This window comes from Martes martes, assembly GCF_963455335.1.
Source record: "Martes martes genome assembly, chromosome: 17".
In the NCBI taxonomy this organism is placed as follows: Eukaryota; Metazoa; Chordata; class Mammalia; order Carnivora; family Mustelidae; genus Martes; species Martes martes.
Window position 1 is genome coordinate 29,689,644 of NC_137905.1, and position 25,286 is coordinate 29,714,929.

Below are 25,286 nucleotides of genomic sequence, written 5' to 3' on the forward strand. Positions count from 1 at the left end.
CCTGGCCTTGCTGAGGTGAGAAACCAGAGCTGGCAGGTATGCCGAGGATGGTCAAAGCGGCCATGTTTTGCCCACACAGCAAGCATCTACACCACAGAGGACACTCCCGTTCATGAGCTCTCTTATTTGGCCATGGAAGGATAGATACATTTCTGTCCTTCCTCCTTTCAACTGAAGGTTTTGGCCAGCAATGTATGCCAAGTTTTCAAAAGAAACCATCTCAACACCAGTTTGCCTATAAACGAGTACTAGTCCTCCTTCTGTAAGGGGAAACGGAGAGGGACAAATCACCAGACTCATGGGAAAACATGGCAGTTCACAGGAAAGGAAGTACTTTGAAACTATCTCTGCTCAAAAGGTTTTACTCAAACTGACAGGACAAATTTTTTATAAAATTCTCAATAGGAGAATTTATTGAGAATAAAATTCTCAATATTTTAAGAAGACACTTGGTTCAGGAAGGTACTGCCTCTGGAGATGGAGAAAGAAGACATGAAGATGGAACAGTCTGCAATCAGGAAAGATCGCCTGGCATGGATTTTTTTTTTAATAGTGTCACTTCATTTAAAATGATGGAAGACGGAGTGGACAGCAGAACACAGCCTACAAAAAACTCAAATTACTGAAGTGGATGAGGGAACTCAAAACATTCACCTAGAACTTGCAGGGGAAAATGAAAATTTGTGACAGAAGAGATAAGAAATGAGGGACGGATTCTGGAAGCCGAAATTTATATACAGGAAGAATCCTAGAAAGCCAACAGAAAAAGGACGGATGAAAGAACCACAAAGAACTAACACAAGAGTATTTCCCAATGCTGTGAAAGGACTCTGGACTACAAAATGGCAGTTGAAGTACATAAACATATTCTGCTCAAATATTAAACACAAAATATAACAAATGTTCAAAGAAAGGAACAATTTACTGTGGTAGAATAAAAATGAAGATGACCTCAGACATCTCCCTAATACCAAACATCAGAACTCAACGGGGCAATATCTAGAGTTTCCAGGTAGGAAGTCTATCATGCAAGAATCCTATATACCTATTTAAGGAGGAAGCAGCCTGTGAAAGTATAGAAAATCACTCTCAGATAATATAAAAACTCAGAGACTATAAGCTACCGCCATTCCCTCACCATTAGCCTTCATGAAAAACTTGTTAGAGGCTACACTTTATTTAAATCATTAAAACCATGGTATAAGAAGAAAACAGAGCTGTGAGCTCCTTGACATAGGTCTTAGCAATGACTTTTGAAATATGACACCAATGGGGCGCCTGGGTGGCTCAGTTGGTTAAGCGGCTGCCTTCGGCTCAGGTCATGATCCCAGCGTCCTGGGATCGAGTCCCACATCGGTGCTCCTTGCTCCGCAGGGAGCCTGCTTCTCCCTCTGCCACTCTCTCTGCCTGTGCTCGCTCTCTCTCTCTCTCTCTGGCAAATAAATAAATAAAATCTTAAAAAAAAAAAAAAAAAAAAAAGAAATATGACACCAAAAGCAAAAGCAATGACAGCAGAAATAAACAGGTGGGACTACATCAAACTAAAAAGCTCTGCACAGGGACGCCTGGGTGGCTCAGTCAGTTAAGCATTTGACTCTTGATTTCGGCTCAGGTCATGATCTCAGAGTTGGGAGACTGAGCCCCATGTTGGGCTCCATGCTCAGTGCAGAGTCTGCTTGAGACTCACTCTCTCTCTCTCTCTGCCACTCCCTCTTTCAAATACATATATACATACATACATACATACATAACATTGCACCACAAAGGAAACCATCATCAAAATGAAAAGGCAACCTATGGGATGGGAGAAAACATTTGCAAATCATGTATCTGGTGAGAGGTTAATATCCAAAATACATTGAGAACCCATACAACTTAGAGGCAAAAAAACAAGCAATCCAATTCAAGATAGGCCGAAGATTTGAATAGACATTTCTCTAAGAAAGGTACATGAAAAGATGCTCAAAATCACGGATCATCAGGGAAATGCTAATTAAAACCACAATGAGATATCACCTCACACCCATCAGAATGGCTATCATCAAAGAAATAACATTGGCAAGGTTGTGGAGAAAAACTTTTGCACTGTTCGTGGTAATGTAAATTAGTACAGCCACTATGGAAAACAGTGTGGAGGTTCCTCAAAAAATTAAAAATAGATTTACTCTATGACCCAGCAATACCATCTCTTGGTACTTACCCAAAGAAAATGAAAACACTTACTCAAAAAGACATACACATCTCCATATTCCCTACAGCATCATTTACAACAGCCAAGATATGGAAACAATCTAACTGTCCATTGATGGATGAATGGATAAAGAAATTATGGTATATAGATACAATGGAACACTATCTAGCCATAAAAAAAAGTATGAAATGTTGCCATTTACATCAACATGCATGGACCTTGAGGGCATTATGCTGAAGTGAAATATGTTAGCAGAAAGATACAAATACCATATGATCTCATTTATATGTGGAATCTAAAACAAAAACACAAACAAACAAACAAAAAATAAGCTCAAAGATACAAAGAACAGACTGATGATTGCCTGAGATGGGGTATCAGGAGTGGGAGAAATGAGTAAAGGGGGTCAAGAGGTACAGTTTTCTGGTTATAAAATAAAGAAGTCACAGGGATGTAATGTAATGAAAAAATGCTAAGAAAGTAGATCTTAAAATTTCTTATCACAAAAAATATACATACTTCTTGTAACTACCCTTGACCCTGAAAAGAAAACAGTTTCACTGGCAAAACGGGTTTATACAACAATGGCAGCGGACACATGAACTATGCCAAACCCACAGGCAGTTTCAGAGAACAAAGAGGAGGAACACTATTTTATAGTGGAAGAGGAGGAGGTGGGAGGGGCCGCTTGAACAAAAGTTCATTGGAAGAAAGTGAGAGTTCAGGGTGGTGACGATTTCTCATTGGCTGAGTTGCGGCAGTTTCTCATTGGCTGGGCTGTTTGTTGCGGGGCCAGGGAAAAGTCTCCCTCCCTGTTGCTGGAGCAGTAAAGTAGCATCTTCCTGCTGGCCTCTGACTTGATGATGAGTTGGTAGGGCATGAGGGCTCCCCTTTCTGCCCCCCCCAACTCTATTATACATGAGGTTTTCTTTATTCAGTTTCACATTATATAAGGTGAAGGATGTTAGCTAGACTTTCTGTGGAGATCATTTCACAATGTATACAAACATTGAATAATTATGTTGTACACCTGAAACTAATATAATGTTACATATCAACTATACCTCAATTTAAAAAATAAATCTTTAAAAGATAAAAAAAACCCACATTATATAAATTACCAGTGACCATAAAAGTAGTTAAATAATTTCAAATATGGTTATTTAATGCAAGTGTAAAAAATCATCATCATTGGAACACTGGGGTGGCTCAGTTGGTTAAGTGTCTGCCTTCAGCTCAGGTCATGATCCCTGTGTCCTGGGATCAAGACCCGAGTCAGGCTCCCTGCTCAGTGGGAAGCCCACTTCTCCCTCTCCCTCTGCCCTTTCCCCTGCTTGTGCTCTCTCAATCACTCTCTCTCTAATAAATAAATAAATAAAATCTTGAAAAAAAAAATCATCATCATCAAGTAACTATGCTTCAACTAAAAAAATAACATTAAATATCTAAGTCAAAATCCAAAAGAATATATTAAAAAATACTTGGGAAGTGGGCTGAAGGGTTGAATAAAGTAAATGTGAAGAAAAACAAACACAACTTAATAGAAAAAATGGGCCAATAAAGATCAGATGATGAACAGTAATAGAAAGAAGTATATAAATGGCCAACAAACATGGAAAAAGTTCTGCCACATCAATAAATTTAAAAATGCAATTTAAGAGACGCCAGGTGGCTCAGTAGGTTAAGCTCTGTCTTCAGCTCAGGTCATGATCCCAGGGCTCCAGGGTTCAAGTCCCACTGAACTGGGTTCCTTGCTCAGCAGAGATCCTGCTTCTCCCTCGGCCTGCAGCTCCCCCTGCTTATGCTCTCTCTCTCTCCCTCTCTCTCTCTGACAAATAAATAAATAAAATCTATAAATAAATAAATAAAGATTTAAGACAGCAGCATGTTATGTTTATTCACTGAAGTGGCAAAATACTTTGAAATCGTAATGCCAAGAATTATCTAAGGCGAGGAAAAGAAGGTTAGTGATAGTAACTGATACCTGCATTTCATACACTGTGGTGGGAATGCACACTGAAAAGAACCTTACAACAGTGTGACAATATAATATATGCATAGTTTTAAAATAGCTATACCCTCCTCTCACCCAAACATTCCACTTCTAGTAATTTTTCCCAAAGAAATACTCAAGTTCAAAGATATATGTACAGAGATGTTCACCGGAGCAGTATACCTTATCTCAAAACACCAGAAAAGCATTAAACCACCACAAGTAAGGGAGTAACATTTAAGCCATTTTTAAAAATCACATTTCAAAGAATATTTAATAAGGAAAAATGTTCAAGATATGAAAGTATTGAAAAAATGGTATTGAACATTGTATCTAATAAGACATTTTCTAAAAAGAAAAAAAATCTCCACATATTTCCAAGCATAGAAAGACTAGATGGAATTAAACCACATAGTTATGAAGAATATTATCTCTGCAAGGTGATAATATGATGTATTTGTACTTATACTTTCCTATTGTCTATAAATTCTTTAAAGCGAACATGTACCATATTTCATCAATTCCAAGGGACATATTTCTTCTTCATATTGAGTATCTCTGAAATTGGACTACATCTTCAGATTGATGGCATTTTTGACTGGATGGCATATATTACTACTTTTGTATGGAGCAATAAAAAAATAAAACAGTAAGTATCATTATTTTAGACCGATCCAAAGGATAATGTTCAATGAGGAGATCCTCAGAAAAGAAGCATTCATTCCCCAAATGAAAACGATGGCACCTAACCATCAGTGAAGGTGGTATGAACTTTAGATGGTTCTGTAAACCTTCCCCCAATACAGGACTCCACAGGAGGGAAAACTCTCCTACAAAACCAAGTACAGAGGTGAAGATGGCCTCAGGATATACAACTTTCCCCCTCTTGTTTCTAAATTAACTTTTATGGAATGCTTAGTTTGTTGTTGGGTTGTAAAGAGACTAGATTCTTGAGGTTAATCATTCTCTTTCCTTTTCCAAATATGCAAAATGAACTTTAATCCCACTTTGGCAAGGGTTGCCTTTAATCTTGAGATTGTAACTCCTTCCAAGAAACAGGAGGGCAGAGAAGTTTGGGGAAACAGAAAGATGAGAAGGGACAGAGCTTATTTGAATGAGTAAACCTAAATGAGCAGTCTTCTTCCCTCTCCCCCCTGGAAGACACAGGGCCATCACTTCTGCCCACTGCTTCCGTGGGGACCGGAAGTGCCCTAATAAAGTGAATGAACGAAACACAAGTAGCCACTTCAACCTCTTGGTTCTGGTCCTCCCTATGCCTTTTTGCCTTCCCTCTTAATTTACTGCTATCTCACATCTAATTTTCCATTGGTACTTGAGGCTGATGGCTGTGGTTTCTGGCTAATGCCTGAGGAGGGAAAAAGGATGTTCCCTCCAAATACATGCTAAGCTCCTGTTATGTCCAAGGCATTAAGTGCTGTGTGTAGTGCAAGAATATACAGAATACAGTAGTGGCTCTCAAAAAAAAAAAAAATGTAATTCTAATAGATAAGACCTCTGTACCAGTCACCTCAGTCCAGAGGGAAAAAAAGAACTACTGCAGCCACAATGACTGGTTGGCGACCCTGCCGTTGTGGCTATTTAATTTTTTAATGCCGTCTCAAAGAAATATACCGAGATGGAGAAAAATAGCTGAAAAGGTGGAAGGAACAGTGTAAACAAAAGAGAAAGAAAATGATAGGGCTGTAATTTAGGTCTTTTTAAAAATTTTTCAATGCTTATAGGGCCTAGAAGAATTATTCCACAGGAAGAATTTGAGGAATCTTCCATCATGGGTTATAATGCCTGGCCTTGAAATGAGCTACAGGGACTGTGTCAGGAAGGGAGAACTCATTCCTACTCCCATCCTGAACTGACACCTGCAACAAGATCAATTAAAACAAAACAAAACAAAACAAAACAAAAAAACCTTCCTTTATGGCTATTCTTCCTATCTTTGCAGAAGTGGCAAAGGACACACACGGGATATGCAATCAAATTAAGAGCCTGAAAAACTTCTTTTCCACAGTTCCTGCTTTTAGGAGTTATGTTACATAGATTAAGAGCCAAAGAAGGTATATTAATAAAGATTGCCAGCCAAAGGGAAAAAATTCCACCCAACCAACCCGGATGCAGATTTATCCTAATACAGCATGACTCTGACTAGAGAAAATATGAGAGAATAAAAGGCTCTCAAAATTCATAGTAACTCATGCATTCTCAGCTTAAAAGAAACCAACACATTTTTGTTACCTTTAGTAGTTTTTTTTAATAAATAATCTGGATAGTGTATCAATTTGGGAAATTCTGGGACGTCACATGGTCATTTGGACTAGATATCAGCAAGCAAAGCATGGGTCCCTGATGGAATGGATTGCCATGGAAAATTCTTAAAGGTGTCTCTGGAGATCCCCAAGTATTAAATGAATGCCCCCGTTTGCGGGGAGGGACTTCATAAACTTTTCCAGCTAGGAGCTTTCAAGGACAGAATAAGTGTTTCCTTTGCCTATATGTTTATTGCCATGATATGGGAAGGGGGGCGTGTACCAATCTTTGGTTTATTCATCCACTCATTAATTCAAAAATTATTATTAAAGTACCAACCATGTTCAAAGTACTGTGTTAGGTGCTATAGAGGTTACATATCTTTAGAAACCTAAAACAGGGTAGATAGGAGATCTTTTTAGAAAATTCCAAGAAAGAGAGAGAAGGACAAGAGATCCAGATAAAAAACAGAATAGTCAAGCACTGCAAGGAGAAGAAATCTCACTACGGTAACTGTAACTGGTGGGTTTGAAGAAATAGTAAGACAAAATATCATGGACGTTATGTGACATGGGGACAGCACTATGGCATTATTTATTTATTTATTTATTTATTTATTTAATTTCTTTTCAGTGTAACAGTATTCATTGTTTTTGCACCACACCCAGTGCTCCATGCAATACGTGCCCTCCCCAATACCCACCACCTGGTTCCCCCAACCTCCCACCCCCCGCCCCTTCAAAACCCTCAGGTTGTTTTTCAGTGTCCATAGTCTTTCATGGTTCTCCTCCCTTTCCAATTTCCCTCAATGAAGAAATCAAACTCTCTCTCTTCGCAGATGACATGATTCTTTATATGGAAAACCCAAAAGACTCCATCCCCAAACTACTAGAACTCATACACCAATTCAGTAACGTGGCAGGATACAAAGTCAATATACAGAAATCAGTGGCTTTCTTATACACTAACAATGAAAATACAGAAAGGGAAATTAGAGAATCGATTCCATTTACTACAGCACCAAGAACCATAAGATACCTGGGAATAAACCTAACCAAAGAGGTAAAGGATCTGTACTCGAGGAACTACAGAACACTCATGAAAGGAACTGAAGAAGACACAAAAAGATGGAAGACCATTCCATGCTCTTGGATCGGAAGAATAAACATTGTTAAAATGTCTATACTGCCTAAAGCAATCTATACCTTTAATGCCATTCCGATCAAAATTCCACCGGTATTTTTCAAAGAGATGGCATTATTTTTTCACTAAGAATAAAGAAAGGCAATTGCGACTTCCAGGGGGGAGTCTTGGTTCAAAGCCACACAGCAAAGTCTTGCTTCAAATACAAAGAAACTAAAATGGGGCATGATTCTGGGCCTTTGACTTGGTATAAAATCTTGACCTGACATCTGTAACATTCCCTTTCAATGGGACAAGGTTAATGACTATTGTGGACTCCTATCTTCTATTTATGGATCCAGTCACTTTATTTAGTTCCTCAATAAGGGACGCATACGTAAGCACTGTTAGGTACTGGCTTTCAAATTTCAGAATCCATGTACAAAGAAAGCACGGCAGTCTTGTCAAAATTATACATCAGTGTATAGTAGACATTATAATCCTCAATGATGTAAAAGTAATGATATGGCTGAAGGGAACTTTCATCCCCCATGGTACATCCTAAAAGTCAAGAAAGAGTCCATCTAAATATCGGTTGAAAGAAAATCAATTACAACAAAACAAAACAAAACCAAAAATCTAAAAGTAAATGTTAACTAATAAAACTTAGCAAGAGTTGGGGCGACTGGGTGGCTCAGTTGGTTAAGCATCTAACTTCAGCTCAGGTCAGGATCTCAGGGTCCTGGGATACAGCGCTGAATCGGGTTCATCACTCAGCTCGGAGTCTGCTGGTCCCTCTGCCCTTCCCCCCACTCCTGCTTGTTCTCGCTCTCTCTCTTTTTCTCTCTCTCAAATAACTAACTAAACTCTTAAAAAAAAAACATAGTAAGAGTGAGAGAATGTAAAAGCCGCATCCCCATTTTCCACATTTTTTTTCTTTTTTTTTTTTTCTTCACATTTTTCTTAAGGGAGGAACAGATAGTGCTTCAAGCTGCTGGATGGAGAGAGCAGTATTAAGCGCGTTTATGAGTTAAGGAGGTAATCACTTAAAGAATAAAAGGCAAATACACCGAAAAGGAGTTACTTCTGAGAAACGGAACTTGGGGACAGGTGGCATGGAGTTCTTCACTTTCTGTTTTAGGTCATCCTTAATGTTTGACTTTTTATTTCCTAGTCCACATGTTGTTTTTATAATAACGATACCAATATGAATGAGATACTGACAAGGAAAGATCTCCAGAACCTATCATGGGGGGGGGGAGAAAGTAATAGAGTAATAAATAAAATATATATAATAAGGTCCCATTTGTGTGCTATTTTATAAATTAGCAGCAATATATATGTAAATCATACTGGCATAACTATATTTATGTTAATGTTCACAAAAGGACAAGATAGGAAAGTAAAGGAGAACTTCCAAATTTTATTCTATATAATTCCATACTATTCAAATCCTTTACAATAAGAATATGTGTGGATTGATGTATTACTTGTTTAGCTATTCAGTAATTTATTTATTGTATTTATTTCTTGTTCAGCTATTTTTGGTATTTTTCAGCTATTTTTTTTCCACACTTTGAAAGAAGAAAGATCCCGTGACTATGCAATTAGTAGAGCTGCACAATTTGACAGAAAAAAGAACAGCTCTGGTCTCAGAAAAACCTGCATTCTAACGCAAGCTTCACTAGGTCCATCACCCTGAACTACCTAGTCTACCTCTCTACGCCTCCTTTTTGTTTTGTGAAACAGTTTTACTGAGATAGAATTCACATACCAAATAATTCACTCAATGAAAGCACACGATTCCGTGTATTTTAGCATGTTCACAGGATTGTGGGACCATCAGCATGAATGAATTTTAGAGCATTTTCAAAACCCTAAAAAAACCCACACACCCATTAGCAGGCAACCCCCATCAATTTTCTTTTCTGGCAAAAATAAAGGGATCTAAGAGAGAGGACAGATTACTTACCTGATGGACTTATTAAAAGAAAGAACATGTATCAGAGTCTCCATCACAGTGACTGGCCCTCAGCAGGTACTCGTGTTCCTCAAGTAAAATTCAAGACATCAGTGACAGAGAAATACGCACAAAGACTGGATAAGCAAAGAAAGTCTAGGAGATAAGGAAATCCTTCCAAGTACCTGGGAATCCTCTCCTCTGAGCAAATTCCACAAGAAATGTCCTCTCCCCAATGCTACTGAATACTAAAGAACCAGGTATCAAGACAACAAGCACAAGTCTGAAACCGTCAGCATTTGGGGGCCTATTTTCAGAGTAAAAGTTTCAGGAGGACAGATACATCCTCAACTCTGCAAAAACACGAGAAGCGAGAAGCAAACACCGTAGTTGCTGAGAAGGTAAGAAGAGCGCCACGCGGTCGTATTGGACGAGCAGTTGAAACTATGCTGTCACGTTTCTGCTTTTCAAAGTGAAAATAAACATGACAGGTGCTCATTTGGCTGTTCGAGCACTTTCCACCGAAATGGCAATTCCTCGAGCCTACCGACTGCAGCCTGAAGTTATAATTTATTGCTGTTTCTCTATTATTCCCTTGCCTCGGCAGAAAGCAGAACATAGCACCTACGTTTCAAGACCCATGAGAGGTAATAAAGTATAATTATTGAGAATTTATGATTAAGCCATAAATTATAGGTACTTTTTACTTCAGCTGGTCAGTCAGGAGTTGGGGGAGGAAGGGAACGGGGTCAGAGGAGGAAATAACAAAAGCCTTTTCCTTCGAATAAAATGTCTGAACTGGGGCAGGATTGAGGGACACCTGGACGATTTACAAAGATACCACAGTCTCCAAGTGAAGTCCCAGAGGAGCCCCAGTTAAGAGACTTTAAACTCCTAGAAGCCTCTGTTCTTCCTGCTCACAGGGCAACAGACTCCGACCACAGTGCTCTTGTTGATGCCAAAAATAGAAGCAGGACGTATTTTCAGGTTCTACCACATCAAGTGCTCACCATGCTCTGGGTCTTGCTGCTCGGAGCCACAGGTATTTCAAAGAAGGTGAACCTAATCCGTAAAACACGGCTGACCGGGCTCTGCTGGTAAACTCAGCCCTCAACCAAGGTCAGAGCGTGGTTACCCCAGAGCTCTGATTCGACGCTTCTCCCCGTCAAGAAGCAGTTGGTAAGACGGCCCTTTCTTGGGGTGCCTTTATGTGGTCATGGAAATATAGGTATGGCAGAGGGACGTGCCAAGCTGCCAGAACTGGGGGCCGGAAGCAGGATAAGAACACAATACTCAGCGCTCTTTTGTCACCCACTCGCCTCACTAGCTCTCCTGTAGTGCCATGGCCCAGCTCCCCATGTTCTCGGCCGCCCCCCAGCCCATGCAAAGCACTTTCTTGTTTGGCCTCCCAGTAACCCTGGGAAGCGAGTGTCAGGCAGAATAGTGGTTGTCCAGGGGAGGCAGAGACTGGGGAGAGAGATGAACAGTGCACGGCCGATAGACAAGGACGTGAGTCTGGAACCTGGTCACCTGACAGGAAATGGCCTTTCATCATTTGGCCCCAAACTGTGGGTGAAGGAAAGCAAAATCAAAAAAGCAGCAGCATGCATTTCCATTTACCCTGCCTTTTTTTTTTTTTTTTTTTGGCCGTGGAAATTTTACTTGGCAACTGAAGCTTTGAGATAACTATTTGAAAATGAGATTTAATTTGGATTGAGGGAAACAAAAATAAAGAGGCCAGAGAGAACAGAGTCATGAAAAGTGACAAGGAAAAAGTAATAAATGAAGTGGGGGGAGCAGATAAAAAGGAGGCTTGCCCCAAATGTTTGCCTAGCCTTCACCTTTGTCCTGACACAGCCCATCTCCACACCCGGCTCCTGGTTAATGAACATAATTTGGTTGATGTCCCCTGAACTGTATAATCTGTTCCACAAAAAACAAACCCACAGTTTGTCTCCAAGCCACTTTTTAAGTCCCTAACTCCCTGGTTACATTCAGTCTATGGAAAACATCTGTGGCAAAGTAAATCAACCTACTCGGAGAAAGACCAGGGTATATTTTTTCCCCCCCTCTAAGTGTGTTTTGAAGTCCTGGTTGGAAAATTAGTGAAAATTGTAAATCTGTTTGCAAATCCGGTCATGTCTAACTCTGAGATTAGGGCAAAGATTCCAATTTAAAAGTAAAACCGTGACAACCCCAGTTAAGCGTGTCCTCGGGCAGTGCCAGCAGGGCCTTCACTCACGTCCACAGGCAGCGGATTTATTACAAGCACCCGACACGTTCCCCATCAGACACCCCTGGAGTATTTACTTGAGACAGCAGGGTTCAGCCTGCACTTCCTCTGCAGACCAATATATTATTATAAATTGAGCTAAACTGTTTCCTTTTCATAAGTGCTATGAAGTTCAGATTTCAGATATCAGCACACGGCCGAGGTCCCTCCACAGGGCTCCTTGTAGGATTTGGATTCAAGAAAGTAAAGAGGAAACGGCAGCAAGACACTATGGTTGCTTTTATTTTTGTCTGAGTTTGTTTAAGAGGAGATGGAAGAAAGTTCCTTTTAGAAACTGACTGTGACATCTTAAGAAAGAAAAGAGTAATTTTCTTTAATTATAATAAAGAATAAAGAAAATTATAATAAAGAATAAAGAAAATACATTCTAAATGGAGATATTCTAAAAGCACACTTTTGGCACACTGTGCTGTGCCTGGCCCCGATCAGGAAGGTACCAGCCATTTCCCCGGTATCTGAATGCAGGAGCTGGGAAATCAGGAATGGATATTAGGTCCTGGAGATCAGCTCCTAGAAAATAACAGCACTCACTTTGGTTTAGCACCTACAGTAGTTAAAGGGACAAATGTATATTTAAAAATGTATATTCATTATGACATATGGTAAAAAGGACAATGCCATTATTTAATATTTTCATTACTAATCTATTTCTGAGGCAAGAGAAACATAACTTTAAAAACAAACGGTAAAGGGGCACCTGGGTGGCTCGGTGGGTTGGGCGTCTGCCTTTGGCTCAGGTCGTGATCTCAGGGTCCTGGGATCGAGCCCCGCATCGGGCTCTCTGCTCGGCAGGGAGCCTGCTTCCCTCTCTTTCTCTCTGCCTGCCTCTCTGCTTGTGATCTCTGTCTCTCAAATGAATAAATAAATAAAATCTTTAAAAATAAATAAATAAATAAATAAATAAATAAAAAGGGTAAAGAAAAAAGCACACAGAACACTCTTGTCATCCTCTTCTCTTTCCTTCCTGAACAATCTGGTCCTGAAGCCTTTAGGTGAAGCAGAGGCATCATGGTGAGGGAGAGAGGAGGGCCCCAGAGCCCAGGGTGGAGGTTAACACCCACATAGGAGGAGAAGAGGGTGGTTTGACGTGGGTGTTGGAGCCCAAATGGGATTAAAGAACAAGTTCCAATCAACGCACCCTACTAACTATGTAACCGTGGCTGTGTCACTCCATCAATTTAACCTGAACTGATTCCTCTGCAATGTAACTATTGTCTACTTCTTAGGGTCATGGAGATGATTAAAAGAACGCTTGATTATTGTTAGTCCCCAGTCAATGTGGTTGTTATTCACATACTACTATTATTGCGGATACACGTATGTACAGACAAAAGACCAAAACAGGTCTGAACCTGATTTTTATATTCTTCTTTCGTTTCATACTTTTCAGCATTTCTTTTCTCTACAATGAACATGTATTTTACTTTCATAATCAGAAAAGAACACATAAGATGTTCTTAAATAAAGAGATGGCAGGTGAACTTCTACAATGCGTAGTTACTACTTCTACAGGCAGAAAATTAATATAGCCATTTAGAATAGCACCAAATGACTCTCACTTCTTTCAAAGATACACACTGCTAACAGAAAGCCCTGAACAAAGGACCTGACAAGAAGAAAGTCTCCGATTGGTAACATTATACAGTTAAAACCTCTCTAACAGTGACACGTGTCTCTTTTAACAAAGACAGAACAGGACTCAGGATCTTCAACAAACCAAAGTAGCAGGTCCTTAATATTATTTCATAATCCAAGTGATACTGGTCTTCTGTATAAGATAGTGTTATAAAATCTCCTTCTAAAGTAAATCCACTTCAGTATTTTATTTAGAGTGGATTTATTTAGGGAAAAATATAAAGTGAATTTTATTCACTTTGTTTTTATTTAATTTTATTATTTAATTTATTTAATTTTATTATTTTATTCACTTTATTTTTAATTTTATTCATTTATTCATTCTATTTTATTTATATTTATTCACAAAAATATAAAGTGAATTTATTTAGAGAAAAATAAGACATAAGTTAATAGCACAGGTAGCACAGGGATATAGCGAGAACCTTGAGGCTGACGTGTAAATGACTGAAATTTGGAAAATGCTTAATGCAGTAATGACCTAAAGAGCTAATCCACACTGTGATTTTCTAGAAGGCAAGGACCAAGTTTTATCCATCTTCAATAGCTCCTCCAGAACCTTACACAGCATGAAGGACACAGCGGGCCCTCTACATATACTCCATTAATTGAGAAATAACTCTTCTCAGAAATATCCACTTTGAGCCTTGGTGCTCCCCAGTTCTAAAGCCAAGAGAGATTAGATTCCTCCAGGCCAGTAAGCGTGAGATAAAGACTGGATAATCAGGAGTTAAAGTCAATGACAGAATAAACCCAGAGAGGGCGCCTGGGTGGCTCAGTGGGTTAAGCCGCCGCCTTTGGCTCAGGTCATGATCTCAGGGTCCTAGGATCGAGTCCGGCATCGGACTCTCTGCTCGGCAGGGAGCCTGCTCCCCTCTCCCTCTCTCTGCCTACCTCTCTGACTACTTGTGATCGCTCTCTGTCAAATAAATAAATAAAATCTTTAAAAAAAAAAAAAAAAGGAATAAATCCAGAGAGGCTTTGTGAGTAAGAAAGGATACCCTCTCTGCGCTGCACACTGGAAAACAAGCAGAAAGTCCAAAACCCAAACAAAACACTTAGAGCGAAGAGCCAATAGCAAAAGCTGCACGAACACCACCACTTCGGTCAGCCCAAGCACAGCTGACATCCTGCTCTCCAGAGAACTCAGCGAAGAGTGGAAAGAAAGGCCCTGCGGTCAGGTCAGCTGCGCCCGAGAAGAAACTCAATTCCAAATGGAGAAAACTTTCACTAAGAACTGACATAGACAGGGAAATCATCTGAATACTCCACACTGATAAGCTCATTCGCATGACTGAGTAACTGACGAGAAGTCCTGAAAACTCTTTAGCACATGTGGGGAACTCCGTATGGGGGAGAAAATAAAAGCAACTTTTACAAATGAGCAATACCTAGAAAAATGAGGGATTTAAAAAAAAAACACACAGAAAAACTGGTTCCGTGCAGAAGATTCATAATCGCTATCAAATACCTAAAGAGCTTGTTTCAAAAGACACATTCGAAGGGAGCCTCAGTGGCTCAGTCGGTTAAAGCTCAGGTTATGATCTTCTGGGTCGTGAGATCAGAGCCCCATGGTGGGCACCCTGCTTGGTGGGGAGTCAGCTTGGAGAGTCTCTCTGCCTCTCCCCCACTCGCTCCCACTCACTCTCTCTCTCTCTCGAAAATAAATAAATAAATCTTAAAAAAAAAAAAGACATTCCAAGTATGTAGCCAGTAATCTCAAACTTAGACACGAGAGCACTGATACAGCTTTGACCCTCCTAATTACCAAGCATGAAGTAGCAGTCTCCTTGGTGAAGGGGTATTGCCAAGCCAGGAGTCTCGATGTCCCACGAGATCTTAAAACCGACATGCCAAATATCCGGGTCTCTGCCTTCGAGCTGAGGGTCGTCCTCACTTTCCTCTTCTGGGCCTGTCAGAAACGGAAGCGCCAGATCAGAAAGGAAATGTCTCATCTCAGGTTCTGGGTCTTAGCTCAGAAAATATTAAGTTTTAATAAAAAATGGACAGGAAATAAACCATATCCTTTTCTATCATATTTTCTATCATATTTTGTGAAAAAACACATTCTTTCAATTATTTTAACATGTCCTTTATTCTTTAATCAAACAAATCTTTAAATGATGAGGAAATAACCACAGAAATACCAAGAATAATAAAAGATGATTTATTCAATTCCACACAAATAAATTAAATAATATGGATTAAATGGACTGTTTTTAAGGAACTTTTTAGCTACCAAAATCATCCCCAGAAGGGGAGAAAAGCTAGTGAAACCATAAAAGGTAAAGAGAAAGTTGTCAAAGAACTCTCTCTTAGGATAACATAGGTGTCAAGAGTTTCAAAGTAGAATTCTACCAAACAAGGGGTGCCTGGGTGGCTCAGTGGGTTAAGCCTCTGCCTTCGGCTCAGGTCATGATCTCAGGGTCCTGGGATGGAGCCCCGCATCGGGCTCTCTGCTCCGCAGGGAGCCTGCTTCCTCCCTCCCTCTCTGCCTGCTTCTGATCTCTGTCTGTCAAAATAATAAATAAAATCTAAAAAAAAAAAAAAAAAAAGAATTCTACCAAACAATTAAGGAGTGGGTTATTTCCATATACTTTAAATTGTTTAAGAGCATAGAAAAAGAAAAGTTTCCAAATTCTTTTCCTGAAGATAGAATAATAGGTATCAAAATCCACACACACACACCCCTCGTATCTGAGAATCAATGCAAAATTCTTAAATATAAGGAAAGAGAACCCAAATCTAACAGCATATTAAAAGAATAACATTCCATGACCAAGTAGAACTTATCACAGGAATACAAAGATAGTTCAATATGCAAAGGCTTATACTTACACACATACAAAAAATCACATTCTTAGACGAAAACAAAGAGTCACCAGAGATACACAAAATATTCAATAAAATACATCCTTCTATAATAAAAACATCAATAAAATAACAAGTGGCCAGGTTCCTTAACACAATAAAATACAGAGCTCTCTCAACCGCAAAACCAGCATCATATTTTAACAGGGAAACATTAGAAATCTTCCTAACACTAAGAATTAGGAAACAGTGTCCTTTATCATCACAATGACTCATCATTGCTCTGGAAGGAATGACCAGCACAAGTGCGCTCTCTGGAGAGGCATAAGAAATGAGCCATAATGAGACAAAAGAAAAAGGTTTTTTTGATAAGAAAAAATATTTTGCAAATAATATTATTATTTATCTGCTAATCAACCAGGACAAATATATCCCAAGCAACAGAGTATTGTCTATAAGAAAAAAACTTTAAAATTTATTGAGGGACACAAAATAAAATTTAAATGAATGTAAAGACATATTATGTTCTTGGGATGTAAAACTGAACACCATGGGAACGTCAGTTCTTCCTAAATTCGTCTATAAACTTGTCCATAGTCAGAGAAATACTTTTTAATATATAAAGAGCTACTACAGCACATCAATAAGATAAAGATCAATACTCAAACAGAAAAATGGGCAAAAGTTATGAAGACAGAACACATAAAAGGAAAAAAAAATAAGTATGTAAACATTTAAAAGATGTTCAAACTTATTCATATAAGAGAAATTCAAATTAAAGCTGCAACGGATATTTCTAACTTACAATATCAGAAAAGAACAAACATTTTGATAAACACAGTGTCAGTAAGAGTGCAGCACAACAGCATACTCACACTCTCTGTAAAGGACAATAGGACGATAGTTACCAAAATTATAAATACACCAACAGTTTGAACTTAAAGGAATTCCACATTTCCACTTTCAGCAATGTATTCTTAAATTCTTATTTGCAGAGGTTGCAAAATGACTTTTGAGCAAGGATGTTTAGTGTACCGCTGTTTATAAGAGCAAAAGATCAGAAATGACCTAAATAGGGGCGCCCGGGTGGCTCAGCCAGTTAAGCATCTGACTCTTGATTCTGGCTCAGATCATGACCTCAGGGTCATGGGATCGACCCCCAAGCCAGCCAGTCTCTATGCTGAGTGTGGAGCCTGCTTGGGATTCTCTCTCTCACTCCCTCTCCCTTTGCTCCCCTACCCCCGCTCACATGCATGCATCCATGCCCACTCGCTCTCTCTCTTAAAAGAGAGAAAGAAAGAAAGGGAGGGAGAAAGAGGAAAGGAAGGGGAGGAGGGAGGGGGTAAGGAAGGAAGGAAGCAATCTAAATATCCATCAATAAGTTTCTGGTTAAATAAATTATGAAATGTCCAGGCAATAAAATACTATGTAGCCAATAAAAGTAATATGCACTGATACAGAACTACCTGAAACATTTTTAAGAGAAAGAAACTGACAGGCTATAATCTATGTAAAAAAGACAAACATATACACACAGGTGTTTATATATGTACAGGTAATATTCTAGAAGGATATTCTACTCTAGAAGGATACTCGCGACAGACCTTTCTGGGAGGAAGACAATGTGTCTGGGGTACAGGAGGGCAGAGACACATAAACGAATTGGAAAGTGTGCTCTGCCTACATGAGCAGTCCTGCAGAGATTGCCCTATATAAAAACTTATAAAAGTTCATTTATGAAATATTTATTAAGCACTTACTATATACGAGGCACCGACCTGGGCACTTGGGCTCCATCAATGAATGAATCAAAGAGCTTTGCCCCCGGGGAAGCTTTCTTTCTAGTGAAGTTATAAATGTTCATCTCTGATGACTAGAAAAAGGAGAGTTTAAATTCCATTAGATGCTAGACTCCGGTCTTTAAAGGGCGGGTCCATTTTTCCATTTCATCCACATTTAGGGCCCTGTTAACTGGCACACAGAAGGCATCCAGTTGTACTTAACTGCTTACTTAAAAACAAAATGCTCTGTTGACACCCATTCACAGTCCTTTCTGAGATAGATGGCAGGAAAAGAAAACTGTTAATTGAAGGGAATAAAAAAAAACAACCCTGCAAATTAAATCAAATAACATAATAAAGCATGACGCTGTTCATTTAGCATAGGTCTTTACAGTAAAGAAGTTTAGGGAGCCTGGGTGGCTCAGTTGGTTAAGCGACTGCCTTCGGCTCAGGTCATGATTCTGGAGTCCCTGGATCAAGTCCCGCATCAGGCTCCCTACTCAGCAGGGAGTCTGCTTCTCCCACTGACCTCTCTCCTCTCATGCTCTCTCTCATTCTCTCTCTCTCTCAAATAAATTTTAAAAATCTTACAAAAAAAAAAAAAAAACAGTAAAGAAGTTTAGAGAAGGGACATGTTTAGTGAAGTTCCAAATGGGTTGAGCAGAATTCTTTGAGAAGATCAAACTTGAAAGCCAAGTACGGTCTAGATTCCCAAAGGGCAGAGCAAGGAGTGATGAAGGAAGCCAAGAAGATGTAAAGCTCCCTGTGACACATGGGCAAGGAAGCATGTTTCACCCAGGCTATATAATGTTCAGGTCATCCACACAATCCAAAAGTACAAGCATCCCAGATGGCACATCTCCATATATGGAATTCCTAAATTCGGAACATGTTACTCTACAATAACTATGCATAAGGGTCAAAGGCAGTAAAAGAAGTGGGGAGAGGAAGAAAGCCCCTTTATAATTATTAATTCACATTACTTTGCACGGGTATGGTGGAAAAAAGAAAAACACAACAGACAAGTGTCCTGGGAAATTCAGGGAAGGAACGCTACTAAATGACCTTTAAGGACACATCCAACTTTGGATATTCTTCAGTTCCTTAAGTTTGAATCTGAAATCTGATATTGCCACAGGGCGCCTGGGTGGCACAATGAGTTAAGTGTCCAACTCCTGGTTTCAGCTCAGGTCATGATCTCCAGATCATGGGATCGAGCCCTGCATCGGGCTCCACACTCAGAAGGGAGTCCGCCTGAGTTTCTCTCTCCCTCTTACTCTGCCCCTACCACCCCCAACCCTGCTTTCTCTCTCTCTAAAATAATATATAAAACTTTAAAATCTGATACTGCCATTTGAAAAGAATCTTACCCTTTTTTTTTTCCTGTTCATTATTTCTAATACGTTTTCTCAAGCATTCTTTAGTTAGGAACAACTTTTAGCAAGTTTTCTTTAAGAATAAAGTCCTATAGTAAAAAGTGTAAAGCCACTTTTCTCTGCTAATCCCCAAAACATTTAAAGGAGAACCCTCTAGAACAGGAATGATAAAATACCTTACATATCAGAGGACACAACTAATTCACTGGTCACGGCTTTTGTGAGCCCTGGTACAGAATTATCCTGAATTTTTCTCCAAGCTCAGAAGAGAGAGTGGTATATTCAATTAGTGATATCTGTCATTGGCACTAAAAGGGGGAGTTAGCACCAGCAAAACTAAATATTTGCCATTCGCATCTGATGACATTCTCTAGGCATGTCTTACTTATAATACACTTATGCCTGAAAATTCTGGAATTTGCAAAACTAGATCTTAACGACCAGAAAAGAGCCAGCAAAAGGTGTACAACTTGACCTGCTCTACGTTTTCTTAACAAAACTAAGTTAGCTGCCAACCAAGAAAGCTCTTTGCATAAAAATACAAAGGTCAAGCTATTCTTGAATTACAAGATCTGGTATCCCTGAGCCAGTGCAGAGCTAATAAAAAGCTGCCCCTTGTAGATGAGGCAAGTGCTCTCTGAGAGCAGCTGTCCCCGTCAGCCATTTCCCCGCATTGGCCGTACCTCCTGGTCCCTACAGGCATTCACATCTATGAACTTTGTTCCAGCCCACAGGTAAACCGGGCCTCTGACCTGCTTACACAAAGTACCTGGAAGACAGTCAGGCCCATTCATTTACACACTGTCCAAGGCTGAGCAGCTAAGACACAGACCATAGGGCCCACAAGGTCGAAAATATTCATCATCTGGCCAGCCCCTTACTCAGAAAACCTTTGCCCAGCCCTGCTCTAGAATCCCGATATTGTCATTTGATAGAAATGTCTACTGCACGTATCAGCAAGGAAGCCAGGCTGAATAAAATAATAATAATGTCAGGCGACTAATACTAGCATATGACATAATAAAGTAATTAATGCTAAGTTATTTGATAAGCAGATCAACTTAGCAAAAGAATACAGCTATGCGAAATCTTATGTTTATATTTGTGATACCCTAGGGCTTTCAGTGGGTTCCTTCTGGAGATTCCTAATGACAACGGAGGTAGCAAGTAGCACGGGGAAGAAGAACAGAAATATTTTAAGGCGGTTTTTCATATGTCTCTCTCTGGTGAAACCAACTATGAACTTTAAAAAGAAACAGTTTCCAAATCACAATGGCAAGGAAGCTGTTGTGGTTTCCAACGAGTATGGCTGGTGGGCCAGCTGACAACTTTCCCCTCTATCTCCCACCCACCCCCTCGGCCCAATATGGCACCAGTAAAGTCTGGAACAACAAACAGAGACGGTAATTGCAATCAGTGTTTCCTGATGTCTCCCATAAATCCAGCACCTTTGAAATGTGCTCATTAAAATAAGGTTTTCTTGAGGGTTTGTTTCCCCCTTGGGCTGGGTGCGGAGAAGGGAGGGAAGCTGTACATCTGATAAATTTTTTATTGCATAAGTATAGTGTTGCTCACTTTCTCAATAAAATCAACTTGTAATTATCTATAGCAACTGCAGCTGATTACTCTTGCCTCGTGTTATTCTGGAAACAAGCAGAGGCAAGAGGCCCCTGCTTGCCTTTAAAACTCAGTAACACTGAAAGGATTGTGAGTGTCTCAAGTGTGTCTGATGCATTCCTAGTTCCCACTAACTAAACTGTTCAAGAAGTGAAAGATGTGACAAAATACAAAAGAATGCTGAATTTAAATGCCCAGTTTAAAATACCAGCCCCCCCCAAATTAACCAATTTGATTTCTTTATGCTAGTTTTTGAAGAATAATTAATTCTCATTTGGGAAAAGATAAATGCCATCGAGTATTTTGTTTGTATTTTTCAAGCTGTATGCAGCCACTGTCGTATAGGAAACAAAGACAGAAACCTGAGCATGAAGGCAGAGATGACAGTTCCAGTCAAATAAAATAAAGCGCTTAAAATTTTGTCCCCTGTTTAATAACATATCCCATTAGTACTGTATATCAGTAATTCCCCTGATGTGTAAATATATGTTCATCGTCACTACACATTAATAGCCCGGTTTCCTATTCCCTATTCCCCTGGCCAAGTGCTAAGATTTCTAAGACTCTGGACTCGGCAATTCTATTCTGTTTCCTTAACCCCATACCCAGAAGGGCTTCAGTAGCAGGTCCCTTCCTATCTACGTCCCAGATCTTGAGGCAGGAGAAACCCAGAAGTTGCAGCTAGTCAGCTGGCATACAAAACTTCATGATGCTTTCTCTGGGTCCTGTGCTAGTCTGTGATATTCCAGGATCTGGGACAGAGAATCTGTTTTGAAAAAAAGTAAAGAGTCAAAAGGGAAAAGGAGAAGGTGTGAGGTTGGGAAGATGCCCTCAGGGGCGGCGGGGGGGGAGGGGGGGATGGCCTAATGGGTGTACAAGAACATAATTAATTCTTTAGAGTTGCAAGTGTATCACGTGAATGACATACAATGTCATTCATGTATGACATACATGTCATGCAAAGGAAGAGGCTGGAGGGGTGGGGAGGCAGAGGCCAGGACACTTCACGAACCACAGTCAGGAATTTAGACTGAGGGCAATGACAGATGTGAAAGACTTTGTCATAGGTCAGATCCTATGATCCAGTTTTTCAGAGTGATCCCTCTGGAAGGTAGACACTTCTGCGTGCAGACCTTGCGTAATTTTTCTGGACAGTTTTCCAAAGTAATGGCGAATGGCGTAAGCCAGAGAACATTTAGGAAATACTCCTGAAGGTCATGTCCCTGAGGAAAGAAGGGTTCGCCAAGGAGAAGCTGTCCTGGGAGATTTCTACAACTTCGCCACGGTTTCCTTGATTGCTTGGGAAGAACAAGTAGTCAAGGCCTGCTGCTGACTTAGAGCAAACTCCCTCCCAGCCACTGAGGTATGAATGAATGGTCTCAAGAAAAGAATTCAGAGACGTTTAAAGTTGGGGGGGGGCGCTCCTAATCAGTCGCAGCTCATAGTCTATAAGAAGAAGCTGGACGCTGCTCTCAGATGTCTTGAAACAAGCAATTCAGGACAAACATAGTCCCTTGACACAGAGAGATTATAAAATTAATCATACATGTTCTGGGATTTCAAGAGAAATGTTGCAAACTCTTTCCCGAAAAGTCTAAAGCCTTTCAACACGATGTCTGGCTCTTTCAGCTTTCAGATTAAGCATTAGGAAAAAAAAAAAAAAAAGATATATTCGCATACATAAGAGAACCTTATTATATCACGTTTCATGGACTTGGGAGGAAAAGCAAAAGTGATAAAAGGAGAGAAAAATTGTTCTGGGGGCTCTTGGCTAAAGCTTCAAAACCATTACATTATCTGAAGTAAAATATGAAATGAGAAAAGGAAGCAAAGATACTTGTCAAACAATACATTCTCCAAACCAGATCTTCTAACAATAGAGCTTGTGACTCTTTGGGCAGCCTCAGGAAAGGACAGGGTGGTAGAGATTTATAAGAAAACATCACGTTGTAAATAACGTAAAAGGGTAGAACCAAACTAGATTAATCAAAAGAGGATAATTATTTGTTCATCTAGCTTCAGGCAAAGCTTTACCCAGAGTTCAAGGCACCTGTCCAACACCCAGCTTTTGTCTTTCTCAAAGGTCATAAAAAAGAAAAGGAGTGGCTACAACAGCTGGGGGTAGGCATTTAGGGGCCACGAGAAATTTGCTTGCCCCAAGGGAGGAAAGCAATAGCTCAAGAAGGGCTATGAAGGGGAAAGAAACTGGAAATTGACCACACTATTAACTGTTGAAATGAGGTCCACATTCGGAAGCCAGTGAGACCTCTGGGCTTCCTATTAAATGAGCCAATTCTTTATCTTTTTAAATTAAGTCTGTTTAGCCCAGGTATCTGCTATTTGCAATCAAAAGAATCCTAATTCTAAACAGATATCATAGTTGCAGAAATCAGTTATTGGACAGTGGCAAGAATATAGATAAATAGTGTAAGCCACTCAAAACTAAAAATACTGACTTTAGGCAAAAAAAAAAACTTACTCTTCTACCATTATATGCACATACAAAGAAGGATACAAACCACACCTTCAAGGAGCTTACAATTCTAATTCATAATTTAAATATGGACAAAACTAATGTTTGGCCTCAGAAGCCAGGACAGTAGTTACTGCTGAGGAGAAAAAATACACTGGAAAGGAGCATTTCTGGGGTGCTAACATAAATGATGTCACTCAATAATACAGAATTCAATAGCCCAATTAATGTCCTAGACAATAAAGCTTGTTCCCCTCCAATCTGTCCTCATCTCCTACTCATCACACAAATACATCGTTAAAAATTCAGCCATTCTTGGGTAAAATATTTTCAAATCACACATCTGTTCTGAGATTTAATACCCACAACATACAAAGAACTCCAAAAGTTCAACAACTAAAAAAACAACACAATTCAAAAAGGGGCAAAAAACTTGAAGAGACAAGGGCGCCTAAGTGGCACAGTTGGTTCAGTGTCCGACTCTTGGTTTCCGCTCAGGTTGTGATCGTGGGATCGAGCCCCATCGGGCTCCACGCTCAGCACAGAGTCTGCTTGGGACTCTCTCTCCCTCCACCCTCCTTTCCCCTAAAATGAACAAATAAATAAATAAATACATCTTTAAAAACAAAGAAACAAACAGAAGTTGAAGAGACATTTCTCCAAAGAAGATACATGAATGGCTAATGAGCACATGAAACAAAGCTCAACATCATTAATCATTAGGGATCAACCAAGGGGCAGGATGAAACTACTGGGGATAATTGATACACGTTCACTGTCTTGATCCTGGTCATGGTTTCACAGGTGCGTTCAAACTCAGGAAACTAAACTTTAAATACGTACAGTTTGCTGTATGTAAGTTACACCACAATAAAACTATTGAGGGAGGGGGGAGGAAATCAGCCATCCCCTTGTTGGCTGGCCTTCCCTTGACAACTGGGAGATGGCACTCTAGGTCTTCTTTTCTCACCAGCACTGAACACTGCCACTCTTCACCAGTGAAAAGATGGGTGACATCATACAAACATTGCTCATCACCTCTGCCTCTTCTAATCTGCACCCCCTTCTCTGGATTATGGCAATCGCCTCTTTCTCCTGCTTCCAGCGCTGCCTCCCTCCTTCCACCCAAAACCACAATGGCTCCTATTTCATGCCATGCCACAGACAAGCCCAGTACCTTGTGTTACAGTATTACTTCTGTAGTAGCTTCCGCCCACACTGCACCCTTAGTCTTTCCTCTCTGTCTTCACTCCTGTTACTCCCCCTCTTCTCACTCAATTCTATCCCTGCTTGCTGCTTCTGAAATATCTCAACGTCGCGTTCCATCTCTGGGCCTTCCGTATTCCCTCTACCCAGGCTGCTCTCCTCCCGCTCACTCTCTCCTTCCAGGCTGAGCTCAAACGTGACCTTCATAAGGAAGCCTACTCTCCTACTTAAAACTGTACACCTGTGCCTCCCCCTTGTTTACAACCTTCTTGATGATTTGTGTTCTCTCTCCTTGCTAAAACATAAGCTCTGTGAGGGCAGGGATTTTTGCAGGTGGCTATAAGCTCAGCATCTAGAAGAGTGCTTGCCAAACAGCAGATGCTTACTCTTCAATGCATAAATACTTCCACTGGGATTAAATGTGACTTAGACCACCAAACAAGTTTTACTGAACAATGTAAGTGACTTTACAAATAACGAACAGGGATGCCTGGGTGGCTCAGTCGGTTGGGCATCCAACTGCTGATTTCAGTTCAGGTCATGATCTTGGGGTTATGAGGTGGAGC

At 40.0% G+C, this 25,286-nt stretch overlaps 1 protein-coding gene across 1 annotated transcript in view; it reads right to left on the reverse strand.

Moving 5' to 3' along the window:
* FTO (FTO alpha-ketoglutarate dependent dioxygenase) overlaps positions 1-25,286 on the reverse strand; it is a 371,751-nt gene that overhangs the window by 222,910 nt on the left and 123,555 nt on the right. The window contains exon 4 of the mRNA XM_080828266.1: positions 15,225-15,368. Within this exon, the coding sequence (XP_080684392.1) occupies positions 15,225-15,368 (144 nt within the window). The remainder of the gene's footprint in view (positions 1-15,224; positions 15,369-25,286) is intronic.